The sequence below is a fragment of the Conger conger genome, chromosome 1 (assembly GCF_963514075.1).
Source record: "Conger conger chromosome 1, fConCon1.1, whole genome shotgun sequence".
NCBI lineage: Eukaryota > Metazoa > Chordata > Actinopteri > Anguilliformes > Congridae > Conger > Conger conger.
The window spans coordinates 76,240,090-76,253,450 of record NC_083760.1 but is presented as its reverse complement, the minus strand read 5'-3'; the positions used below and the strand labels follow the sequence as shown (position 1 = coordinate 76,253,450).

At 50.5% G+C, this 13,361-nt stretch overlaps 1 protein-coding gene across 1 annotated transcript in view; it reads left to right on the top strand.

Moving 5' to 3' along the window:
• Positions 1-377: 377 nt before the first annotated feature.
• Positions 378-13,361, top strand: part of LOC133132892 (cingulin) — a 35,594-nt gene continuing 22,610 nt past the window's right edge. Inside the window, exons 1-6 of the mRNA XM_061248732.1 lie at positions 378-565; positions 10,481-10,902; positions 10,996-11,516; positions 11,750-11,850; positions 12,171-12,240; positions 12,511-12,606. Of these exons, the coding sequence (XP_061104716.1) occupies positions 10,482-10,902; positions 10,996-11,516; positions 11,750-11,850; positions 12,171-12,240; positions 12,511-12,606 (1,209 nt within the window). The 5' untranslated portion in view covers positions 378-565; position 10,481. The remainder of the gene's footprint in view (positions 566-10,480; positions 10,903-10,995; positions 11,517-11,749; positions 11,851-12,170; positions 12,241-12,510; positions 12,607-13,361) is intronic.

The following is a 13,361-nucleotide window of genomic DNA, read 5'->3' as shown; positions in this document are numbered from 1 at the left end:
GCATGCTGATGCTGAATTTGAAACATTCTGTTTATTTTAGCTGTTGGCTATGTGATTTCATAGGCATTCTCTTAATATTTTATTTTTAGCAGTTAAAAGCGGTAGGGGCTCCTGCTGAAAATATTTAGTTACATTTTCACTGATCCCAGAAGATTTAATGAAGGACAGTAAAGATGGCTTTTATTAACGGCACAGACACCAACTCGAGACCTACCCTTTGCGTCAGTCATGACAGATTGACAAAATTGCCACACCAATATGCATAGCAGACATGCCATCGGAGGACCCGCCTACAAATTTGTTCTCAGCCAATTGAATAATCCCTAGAGGCAGGGGTGGGCGGGATAATTCCCTATCGGTCTAAAAGGTAACAGGTTGTATGGGCGAAGCAATTCAGCTCTGTTCACGAAACACAAAAAATACTCACTGTACTTGACTATAACTTTAACGAGTAACACCTGGACATTAATAAACGTACAGTTCAACAAACGGAGGATCACTAAAGAGGACCAAGAAGCGATAAAGAAATCTGAAAAGGATTTGTACTTTTTTTTGACAGCAGCAGGTATGTAGGCTGAATTCAGCTAGCCAGCCAAGCTAACGTTAGTTGACTTGCAGCAAGAGCGCGCTGATTACGTTTACCCAGCTAATCAGTAGTTGGTAGCCTGGTTGTTAGTAATTTTTTTTCTTCAGTGAAGTTTATTTTTAAGTATTGATTCACTTCGTTTATGGTTTGAAAACTTTTTGGTATTTTCAAGTGATTTTTTAAAAATCCGTGTTTATTGTCCGAGCTGGCTAATGTTTCTCGGAATGTGCAGGCTAGATAGTTTTTAGCTTACTAGCTACCTAACGTTAGGTTGCTAGTTAGTTAGATGCCTTGCTAGGAATTAGGCAAGTAGCATGTATAGCAGGTAGGAAGTTCTGCGCTCACCCGGCAACTGAGCAGGTGCAACACCTGTGGCGCTCGCGAGATGCTTCTAACGTGAGCTAGCAACCTTGGTTTAGATTTACAGAAATACTTTAGTTTGCAACATTACGACCAAGGCTGACGAACAGTGAGAAAGAAACTTACATCTGTTATGTTAACTTACAGCGAATAATCATACTTACCTTTTTACGCTATTTTTCGCCGTGGCATTGGCTACACGTGAAGCCAGCTGGTTCGCTTATGTTAACTGTTTGGTCAAAACACGACAGCTTCTGTTTTTATCATAAATTGGCTGTTAGCTAACATGGTTAACGTTAATGTTTCCAAGTGAATTCGGCATGGTTTATTGTATTGTCTCCCAGTTAACATGCTTCAAATATTTCAAGAACACCGATGAATCCACCGCTAATATATTAATTTTCTGTCAGCTTCGGAAAGTTTCAGTTGAAGCAAGGTCGATACTGGTCATTCAGCTACGAGCGTGACGCATACACGATACCAAGAACACCACATTCTTCACTGTTTGTGCTGTTCCATTTTTCCAGATAAAGTTAGCTGGCAACAGACTTGTCAGTAATGTCGATAGCTACGTGATGCTGTGCACAGCGTGAAATGCAATTTCATTTTCTTTCATAACGGTTGCAAATTGTTAATTTGAATGTTCGTGGTCCGCGGGGTATAACTTCAGTTGGTTTATGTTAATGTACTAGTTATTGCAAACTGAGAACACTATTTATTTTATCTTCGGGGCATGTATTTGCCACAGCAAAGTTAAAGTGAGGTTTTTTTTTTATTGTGAGAATTTCTGATCCCATCTTTAAAGAATTTGTGCAGGTATGACACTATCGGCAGTGTGCAAGGTGTTTACAGTGACGCGTGGAATGTGTGGATCTGTAAGACTGTTATTCTACTTTTCTATACGGCGCCGTTTTGAACAATTTGGCAACCCCATGGTCCCTTTTGTAATGCCAATGAGGCACATTTGAATTGGAGTGGGAAAAGAAATGCTTGTTTGTTTGAGTCTGAAAGGAAGTGAAATGGTTAGTCTGAGAGAGCAGGAGTACATGGGGAGTGAGTAAGTGATTGAGAGTTAGTGTAATGGAGAAACACGGCTCTGTGAAATATATGGAAAACTTTCTAACCTTTTCTTAATGTCATTGAGAATCAGATGCGATATGATTCTGTCAACTGAGATGGGGGGAGGAGTGCGCTTTCAGTTCTGCTGGTCACAGAATATAATTAGGGCTCAATTAAATTTCAGGAAGGAAAATTCAATCTTTTGAATTGAATAAGAGCCTCTGTGTCTTGGGCCTCATTTTCCATATTGTCCCGGTTGCCAAAGGCCTTGGGCCATCAGGGTAGAATAGAACAGGCGCTTGCCCCTATTGTGCCCATATCAGACTGTTATTAAAAAAAAGAAAAAATCTGACAAAGTGCAAGATGGGAAAGTTTCTGCGATGACGAGCCAAGCAACTTGGAAGAAGCATGGCCTTGCTGCTGGTCACAAGCCTTTGCACTGTTTAGCAAATCTCTGCACATTCCATAACGTCCCATCTCGTTTCCACACGCTGGATTTGAGTAGCACTCTAATCATGTTGTTAATTCACAGTGGCACTTTGCCTCCTGAGCGGGACCGCTGTGATGTTGGACAGTGCTGGGTGATGTTGGTGGCAGAACCAGGTGGTTTGTTGGGCAGTGTTGGGCAGTGTCAGGTGAGGCAGAGTGGTGCTGGCCGATGCTGGACAGTGTTGGGCAATGCGGTACGGTACAGTGTTGGGTGATGCAGAGTGGTGTTGGGCTGTGCTAGACAGTGTTGGGCGGTGCTGGACAGTGTTGTGTGGTGCTGGGCAGTGTTGGGCTGTACGGTACAGTGTTGGGCGGTGCTGGGCAATGCGGTACGGTAGAGTGCCGGTGTTGGGCGGTGTTGCGCGGTGCTGGGCGGTGTTGCGCGGTGCTGGGCGGTGTTGCGCGGTGCTGGGCTGTGTTGGGCTGTGTTGGGCTGTGTTGGGCGGTGCTGGGCGGTGCTGGGCGGTGTTGGGCGGTGTTGGGCGGTGCTGGGTGGTGTTGGCTGGTGTTGGCCGGTGTTGGCCGGTGCTGGGCGGTGTTGCGCGGTGCTGGGTTGTGTTGGGCGGTGCTGGGCGGTGCTGGGCTGTGCTGGACAGTGTTGGGCGGTGCTGGGCAGTGTTGTGTGGTGCTGGGCTGTGTTGGGCTGTGTTGGGCGGTGCTGGGCGGTGTTGGGTGGTGTTGGGCGGTGCTGGGCGGTGTTGGGCAGTGTTGGGCGGTGCTGGGTGGTGCTGGGCTGTGTTGGGCTGTGCTGGGCGGTGTTGGGCAGTGTTGGGCGGTGCTGGGCAGTGTTGGGCTGTGTTGGGTGGTGTTGGGCGGTGTTGGGCAGTGTTGGGCAGTGTTGGGCGGTGGCGGTGGCAGAACCAGGCGCTGTGAGTTTGCGCTCCGCTGCCTCCTCACAGTGCCCTTTACTTCAGTGCCATCGCTCACCGCTGCAGTAAAACACCCGGTGCTCAGTCATACCAGGACAGGCTGGCTCTCTTCTCCCCCTCACACCGCAGCACAGGCCAAGGGAATTTGGAAGGATGCGTGTAAATTCTTGGCAAGTGTCGGGCGTGCGGTTTCGGTGTTGAAATGCCGCTTATGAGTCGTTTCTGCTTTCCTGTCAGGAGCATAAGCTTCAGAGTAATAGGTTCCAGTTTAATAATGCGTTTCCTTTTCCACTGATTTAATTTTATCTGTGCCAAGTGCAGTCAGTCGGTATCGTCTGCAGTGTTTTTCTTCATCCTGACTTTTGTCAAGTTCACCGTCTCCTGACTGTTTATTTAATGTATTTCAGAGCCGGATGCATAAACATTAGTAGCAGCCACATGATTAAACAGTGAGGGCTGCCATGACTCTGTTAACCCCTTCTTCAGCTGCACAGGGCTATCCTGAGCCAATTCCAACTGTAGTTTCGGGGGATTCGTTTTCCTCTTGGAGGTCAAGGGTTCAGAGAAATCAGTAATGTTAGAGTGTGCTGAATAAACTCCAGCCCTCTCACTCATTATTAATTCATTCATTTTTATCATTCAGGCAGCAGTTTTGTGCTTGGATAAACTTTTGTGCCATTTTCACAGCAGCTTAACAGGTCAGACTGAGCAGGTCATACGTAACAACAAGGAACAACTGTGAGAATGAGAGGAAACTTGTCACTGAGCCAGTCTCTGTGTGCAGGCACAGACAGACGGACATACAGACAGACAGACAGACATGCATACAGACCGACCCACTGATTGACAGACAGACGGACGGACAGACGGACGCACGCAGAGTGCGGCGAGGGAGAGCTGGAGACTCGTTCCCAGCGTTCCCTTTCTGCTCCACATCTTTCGCACAATTGGATGGGGCTCCCGCCCCCCTGCAGGGCTCTTGCTGGGAGACACTGGCCCGCTCTGTTGTGCGTGCTGCTCTCTCTGACACACTGACACACAAAGGGCCCGGCTAGGCCGCTCTCTGCCTGAGAGGCCTCTCTGCCTCTCTGCCGCTCAGAGGCAAGGGGCTCCCGGGCGCCCCGCTCAGCGCTAAGTAAACACCGCGCTTCCAGGTGCTCTCCAGCTAAAGGAGCGCTTGTCGCCCGCGCTCCCCCTTGACCTGTTTCTGAGGGGGTCTTTTGTTGGGGGTGCTGGTATTTCTAAAGGAGTTCAACAAAGCGGGCCTACAGGAGACCTTCGCCGTTCCCCGTGGATGCGTTCGAGCGATTCCCAGGAACGGGGGGAATCCACAAATACTGTAATGTCCAAATACTAAAGGCTTATCGGCAAAGGAGTTTTTGTTCCTGACACAAAGGCAACCTACATATTGAGCCTGGAAAACAATGCAGCGGGCAACAAGCAATTGTATTTAAAAGATATACATATTAATATGTGTACTTGATTAGTTCTCTGACAAGTGTGAGTTAATATGTTTATATTTAATGGGCCTGAAGGTATGACTGCCTGACTCTAGCTCTGAGAACTACAGTTTGCTGATATGCATATCATGAGGTGTTTGCCACTGGTGTTTGGACTATTTGAACAAAAAGGCCACTCTCACATGAGAGATTAGAGTCTGAGACTCGTACCCAACCACCTGCCAAACGTGGGTGGGTAGATTATGTCCGTGTCGGATAGACGGGACCAATTTGCCAGACACGTTTTCAAGCTGCTGAAAAGATCACTGGACATGCATGGAATTTCACACGGTTACAACAATCACAAGCATCGCTTCAGCGAAGGGGACTTCAACTCCCACAAATCTTGTCTTTCAGTAGGCTGAGTGCGTGTTGTCTGCTTTCATCTCCGGTCGTAACACCTGCTAGAGCGGTTTTCAGAGATTATCCGAGTGCACAATATGTTTCTCTGGAAATTCTGGTACAATTATCTAACATTAGTCAGCTGTCGAAAACGGATGTGGCAACACATCACTGGGGCAAAACAAAACGGTAGAGACGGCGAAGACAAACGGTAACGTCGAAGAACAATGCGGAGGTAAAGAAAGGAATGGTGTTTTAATGAGAAGTGGAAGCTTGGTGATAACGGCGAGGGTCTGGAATGGCTGCTATTCCAGGCTGTAGATCAGGTTCTGTGCCGACTGTCGTCCGTATGCACCCGAACAGTCAACACTCCCGAGTGACGCAAGCCTTATTAGAGATGCAGGTCTAACTTTGCTTTCGTTAAAGAAAAAAGACAAAATATTCAAATTACAGTTGTTTGTCAATTTAGTTGCGTCGGAAATCTATTTTGAACGAGACAAGAAAAAGTTTGTTTCAGGCCCTGAGATTGACAACGTGCTTTGTGCGTTCATAACGCATCTCTAGCTGTGCCTTATCTCCCTTACCCGTGAATCGCTGCTGTGGAAAGATCATCTGGGGGGGAGGTGCCTGTTCAATGATGACACGCCTAGATGTTTTGCTGCGAAAAGTCAGTCGCACAGACACCCGGAATTTACACAGCCCCTGCGGTTAATGTTTATGCCTGTCGTCATATCGGCCTCCTGTGTGCCACCACAGACTCTTGTCCACAGCTGGACCTGCATGCCTCATCGGGCAAGATAAGCATTGCTCATAGTGATTACTTTATAATGGGCCATTGGCCCGCTCGTGTCATTTGGCCCTCGCCCACTGTGTGACGTGTCATCCTTTAGCTCACCTAATTGAGCACATTACCTTACCTTCCCTCCTCAGGTCTCCTCTTAATAAGTAATGATGTGTCCCTGTACTGTGTCATTCTGTAGGGCATAGCCTGTCTGAGATAGGCCATTCTGTAGGGCATAGCCTGTCTGAGATATGCCATTCTGTAGGGCATAGCCTGTCTGAGATAGGCCATTCTGTAGGGCATAGCCTGTCTGAGATAGGCCATTCTGTAGTGCATAGCCTGTCTGAGATAGGCCATTCTGTAGCCCATAGCCTGTCTGAGATATGCCATTCTGTAGCCCATAGCCTGTCTGAGATATGCCATTCTGTAGTGCATAGCCTGTCTGAGATATGCCTTTCTGTAGTGCATAGCCCAGTGGTCACGTTAACGCAGGAAAAATATGCCAAAATGCAGGGCGTGAAAATATAAACGAAGTCTTGGTAAGTTTAGGTAAGATTACAACGGTGATGACCCAGACTTGAACCACAACAAAATAATTACTCCTGTTTCCTTGTGTCAATCATATTTTGGTGTCTGACATTCTTTTGGCGTGCCGTTCGATGGTGTGCAGTTCTGCAGTGTGTTGCATGTCTGTGTGCTTGCCGTTACGTGCATGGTTGCATAGTTTTGACTCGGAGCCAAGAGTCTTCCCCGGCATAGCTTACAGTCCCGGAGAGGGAAGGGACTGGTGCAAGGTGTGGCTCTGAGTCAGTCCTGGGAGGGAAACGTGACTTATCACCAGCACAAGGTGATAAGAGGGGCACAGTGGACTGAGGGGGGAGGCGCGAGGAGGAGGCGCAATGCGGAGGTGACGAGCTGGGAGAAACCTAGGGAAGGGCAGAAATATTTGATGAAGTATTTACAGAAGCCCTTCAGCTTCAGCAGTTCTCCCAGCCTTTAGCCATGTTTCATGGAGCGTGTTGTGAACTCGTTTTGGCAACACTGTTACTGTTAGTAATGCTAATAAAGCTCTCCAAACTGGAATTGGGTGTGTGGCTGAAGGAATGCTGGAGGAAAAGCTGTTTGCGTGGCTCAAAGTCTCCCTGGGCCAGCTACACGTTAAGCAGCCTCCTCCAGGGCGGTGACCGCGCAGCTCATCCCGGGGACTGCTCTGAGATCAGCCCCGGAGAAAGAAAGAGAACTGATAAAAAAAATAAAAAAATAATAAGACTCAATTAAAGTGTTGTGTGCGTAACAGGCAAAAACAGGAACAACCCGTTCTCAGCTCCGTTCAGTGAGTGGACGGGTGGGTACAGTGATGGAGAGAGTGGGTTAAAGGTGGTGAGAGGGAGAGAGGGACAGACAGAGGGAGAAAGGAAGGGAAGGACAGAGAAGGAGGGAGGGAGAGTGAGAGAAAGAGAAAGTGAGGGAAAGGTAGATGGGGGGGAGAGTGAAAGAGGGGGAGAGGGAGAGATAGAGTGGTCCAAGTTAATAACTAATCAAGGTCACAAGTAAAGTCCACAGAATGCCAGAAGTGGCAAATACCATCAGAGCCAAGAGCCATAATCCGCTGGGCCAGCTCCCAGACTTCCTCATTCCATACCCAGTGTGTGGGAGAGAGCTGTTTGTGTGTGTGTGTGTGTGTGTGTGTGTGTGTGCGCGCATGCATACAGGCTCGCTTGCGCCTGTGTGTGTGTGTGTGTGTGTGTGTGTACTTGTGAATGTGTGTACGTGCTTGCCTGTGTATGTATGTCTGTGTGTGTGTGTGTGTGTGTGTGTGTGCGTGCGCGTGTGTGTGTGTGTGTGTGCGTGCATGCGGGCTCGCTTGCGCCTGTGTGTGTGTGTGTGTGTGTGTGAGTGTGTGTGTGTGTACTTGTGAATGTGTGTACGTGCTTGCCTGTGTATGTCTGTGTGTGTGTGTGTGTGTGTGTGTGTGTACTTGTGAATGTGTGTACATGCTTGCCTGTGTGTGTGTGTGTGTGTGTGTGCGTGCTGAAATGTGCAGTTTTGGGACAGACCCAGATAGGCGATTATGAAGGTGGGATTGAAACCTCCACGCGTCTTATTTAAACCCTGACGTTAACGTACATTTGAAATGTACCGAGGGCGCTTCCCATAAACACGCGTCGGCATCGTTTGCACCTTAAGAATAACGTGCCTGGGGGAAGAAAGTACCGCCGTTAAAGCACACTCCCCTGTCCAGACCATCGCTGCTGCTGCTGCTGTCCAGCACTAAGTAATGGGGCCCATTAAGGTAAGAGCTCACCTGGGAGCCCGTATGCAGATGAGCAGAGGATACACCGTGTTCCCGCCGGCCTCCCGCTCTTAACCTTCTCCCCCTTTATTCAGTCCCAGCTGGGCTTCCGCCGTGCCCAACGCTTCCATTAGACGAGTCACACCAAACTCAGGAACCCACTTTCCACATGCTCTTAAATTCACACTGACAGGCACTAGTGGTGGTGGGGCTCTTCAGATATATATATATATATATATATATATATATATTTTTTTTTTTTTTTTTAACCAGTGGAGTCAGGCGAGGCTATTTTCAGCTCCGGTACACGAGGCTTTGCTATCGATTTCTCGGGGAAGATCTTTTTTTTCCTGCTCCGAAGAGTGCTGTCGGTCGATGCGGGCTATCGATTATCTACCTGTCAAATGCCGGTACGCAGTGGATTTATAAGCGGTTGGCCACAAAGCTGTGATTGCGCACTCGGCCTCCCTGTGTTAAAATGACAGGTGGGAGTAACAGGCTGCAGCGGTAGGTGATGGCAGCAGGTTATCTTCCGTTATGAAAGGCTAAATTGTGAGCTTGCTTTGTGAAGCCTGGGCTCCGTGTTGCTAGTGACAGCTACAGCTACTAGTACTGCCGTGATGTGATCGGGCACGCCAGGTAAGGTCGGCTTCAAGCGAGGTCAAGGTTTCAGGAATTTGACGGCTCTGAACTCGGTTTTATTTTGACCTGCGTGAAATTGATGGAGGAAACGGGACAGGAGCGGTAGATGTGGGAGGCCATGTCTCTGCGTGTTGGTTAGACAGACGGAGATAATGGCCGGTCTGACTTACACCGGCACACGCTGGTGTGCGCCGATACAGAGAAATGTAGCCTTGAGTCTCTCTGCCATTTGTGCTTACGTCACCCTGGATACATGCGCGCCCACACACACACACACACACACAGTACAGAAATAATGCAATGAATTCCGCCAATTCCTCGCTGTGCAGTAAGGAATGACAAGTGCATATAACCAATGTACGCATCAGTTAAATAACTTTATAATTGACTCAGCTAACCCTAACTTACACGGTATACAGGGTTAACGCTCTTTAACACAGGCTTGTGTTGTCTGCTTCTGTAAAATGGCTGCCATCTTTCTCCTTTCAGAAAGAGCGGTTCACCGCAGCGACAGGGCCCTCATTTGAATATCAATAGCGGCTGGCCCTGTTGGTCTTCCAGGGGCGGAGAAATTACGGCCTCCTTGTGTGCACTGCTCTTTTACAAACACCCAGACAAAAAATGCCCAGTCCAGAGTCCAGTACACATACCACCCCACTTATTCCGCTTAAATAAGCGTGTCATTCTGGGTCCTGCCCCTCTCGTATCAAACCCTACGGGGCTGCAGAACACATTCATTTACACAGAGCGCTGCTTAAAAACACACATTTTTTCTGTCTCATCAATGATACTTTCACAGTACCTTTGCTGAAAGTTGAGTGCTTGGCTAAAATGAAGGTACAGTATGCTGAACTTCCTCATGACCCTCATGGTTGAGGAACTTGGTTAGAAGTAAATTTCGGCTTGCGACCTTGAACTGCTGGTACACAAGCTCCCATTGTTTATGGACATGCTAACATTGCTAGCTGTTGAGGGATGTAGATTGATGTCAAGTGGCCCAAACCAAGCTTATCTTTTGAAGCTCATTTCCTGGTCATGCTACTAGACCAGCGGTCGGCAACCCTGGTCCTGGAGAGCCGCAGGGTGTGCTGGCTTTCGTTGTTACTTGGCATTAATTGATCAATGAAAGCCGTTGATTACACAGTTAACTCACCTCACCTGGTTTCTTGGGTCTGAATCGGTTGCTTATTTTAAGGTGGAGACGAAAGCCAGCACACCCTGCGGCTCTCCAGGACCAGGGTTGCCGACCCGTGTACTAGACAGTGCTATTCAGTATAGGTCATTTAGATGTATTCAATGTAATGTCAATTGCGGTCAAAATACAAAGTCAATATTCTTTCCTAAAGCAACTGTCTTAAGGCAATACAGCAACAATTTGTGGACGAATTAGGGACGGATTACGTCACTCTCCCTCACACGCTTAGTGGAGGAGCCAAATTTCCCATATATTTCCTTCCTGCGCAGTCTCTGGCTCCAAATTGTACAACAGGTTCATGTTGCCCAGGACCTCGGTTTTGGGTTTGACTCCTCCGTTTTGTCCCCCCCCCCCACCCTCCGCAGCATGAGCGCGCCCTCCCCGGACAGGAAGGCGCCCCTGGATTACGGCGTCCAGATCCGCTTCATCAACGACCTGCGGGACACGGGCGGAGGAGGAGGGGGGGCGCGCGGCGGCTCCAAGGCCCACTCCAAGTACGGCGTGGCGGTGCGGGTGCAGGGCATCGCCGGGCAGCCCTACGTGGTGCTGAAGGACGGGCAGAAGGGCGACTCGTACGGGGTGCAGCTGCGGTCCGAGCCCCGCTTCGCCGGCTCCCCGCCGGCCTACGGCAGCCTGCCCCGCAGGAGGGAGGAGGGCGGGGACGCGCGGGAGGGGGAGGCCAGCGCCCTGCGCCGGGCGCACTCCCACGGCTCCCTGCTGGAGAGGGACGGCGGCGGGGACTTCCCCGAACCGCTGCGGAGGCCCCCCGGGGACGGCCGCTCGGGCAGCTACGGGAACCTGGACGGGGGGATCGGGATCGGGGGGGAGAGGGAGAGGGGGAGGGAGAGGGGGAGGGGGGGTGTGGATCCCTCGGCCGAAGGCAGGGGAGGGACGGGCGGCTGGGGCGGGCCCCACCAGGCGGGGGTGAACGGGTCGCTGGGCGCGGACGGAGGGCGACGGGCGGGTCGCCACGTGCCTGCGGAGTCCTTCCCCGCCGTCCCGCCCCCCATATCGTACGTGCAGGACCCCCCTCCGGTCGTGGACACCAACTCTCTGGCCCCCATTAACAGACTGATCAGCAGGTTTGACGGCAGCGGCGCCGGGGGCCAGCCCAGGGGCCGCTCCGGGGCCCGAGGGCGGATGGACCCGGAGGAGCGCAGGCGCTCCCGCAGTGTGGACGCCGGCGACAGGGCGCCGGACGTGGGGCCCCCGCCCCTCCCCTCTCCCCCCTCCAACCCCTACAGCTCCCCGCCGTCCTCCTGCGCTTCCTCCTACAGCAGTCTGGGCCGGAGCTCGGGGTCCGTCGCCAGGGTGATGGCCCTCGCCGCGCCGGCTGGCGACTGGTCGGCGGGGAGCTCCGTTGCCAGGGAGACGCTGCCCGCCAGTCAAATGGAAACGCAGGTGAGAGATTTTGTGGAATTTTAGTGATCGGTTGCCTGTCTGCAGGAACGCCTTAATGGGGAGATGAATGCTCACATAGCCATTGTTTTTGAGAAAGGTGTTACCTTCAAGTTAGTTGTCTTGTTACACGCTGTGCATGATTGTCATTATACGGTGTCTTTACAATCCATGTATGATTTTGGTTCATTTGCATGGTGAGCTTGTGACTTTAAGCCCTGCAATTTGTTACCAAGGTGACTCCTGACCTGCTGCTGATGGACCAGGGGCAAGGGTCAGAGTTCATGACCGAAGAGGAACGAACCAAACACACGATCTACAGCATCCTGAGAGTGGGGTATGCATTATCCTCAGAAAGCCTCAAATTCTCCTGAGAAACAGAAACGACCTCGCCATAAATTCAATGTGACTCCCCTTTGCTGTAACTCTTCAGAACTCTGTATCTAGAGTATAAATGTGGTGAAAATGAGAAAACCATCCATCACCTGGACACTGACCCTGTCCCACTGGCCATATGCAGTGTCTGACAGTGGGTTTAAGAATAGCAGTACAGCAGATGGTAGATACTCTGATGCATAACGTGCTAAGTAAGGGCAGGGTGTGCTGTGCTGTGCTGTGCTGTCTACCACTCCTGCTTATTTCCCCTTTCTCTTTCAGGGCCAATGAGAACGAGTCTGCCACCAAACAGAAGGTCGACCTGGTCTTTGAGAAGGTTCAGGGCCTTAAGGTAATGGTGTCATTATTTGTACTATTTTATATTGGGTGTGGATGTTCGTGTGACACTTGGGGCCTATTCTATGAAGCAGAATTAAGGATGTAACTTATGTAAGTATGTTGGAATGACTCTAGCTGAAAATATTTCCATGAGTTAGCCAGTTAGCTCCTAACACTTGCAGCAGCCCCGGGCGTCTCCCTCTCTGTGCTGTAACCACCTTGTGCACCAAGTGCATCTGTGTGTGTAACTGTGTCCATGCTGATGGATGCACTTCTCTCTCAGACCAGCGAGGGCGCCAGTGAGGCCTGGAGGGCGGAGAAGCGGGATCTGGAGACGAGGCTCTCCGAGCTGCAGTCCGCTCTGAGCGTGGAGAGAAAGGTCAGTGCGCTCCCTCCTGTAGCACAGTGTCCCCCCTCAGGCCCCGGTCAGGACTTTCCCCTCTGCTGCCTCTGTGTCACTGGGTGACGGAGTCATTCGAGGTTTTAAACTACTCACGGAGCTGCCTTCAGAAGCCTTTATTTGCTGCCATCATGTTAGGCCAGCTCGGGGAACTCTGAAGGGAGGTTCAGTCATGATTTACGGGGAAATCGTGGTGATGGGAGGCGCTGACGGGAACTCTTTTGGCCCAAAGTGTAGGGAGATGCTGAATGAAGACTGTGATTGTGTGTGTAGCACGATGTTGAAAGAACACTGTGACTCTTGGTGTCCCTCTCTAGCTGTAGCTGTGTCAGTCGCTCTGTAGCTGTAGCTGTGTCAGTCGCTCTGTAGCTGTAGCTGTGTCAGACGCGCTGTAGCTGTGTCAGGCGCTCTGTCGCTGTAGCTGTGTCAGACGCCCTGTAGCTGTAGCTGTGTCAGACGCCCTGTTGCTGTAGCTGTGTCAGTCACTCTGTAGCTGTAGCTGTGTCAGACGCCCTGTTGCTGTAGCTGTGTCAGTCACTCTGTAGCTGTAGCTGTGTCAGTAGCTTTGTAGTTGTCTGTTTCTCTGTAGCTGTGTCAGTCGCTCTGTAGCTGTAGCTGTGTCAGACGCTCTGTAGCTGTAGCTGTGTCAGTAGCTTTGTAGTTGTCTGTTTCTCTGTAGCTGTGTCAGTAGCTCTGCAGCTGTGTCAGAGACTGTGCAGTGCAGTGCCCTCAGT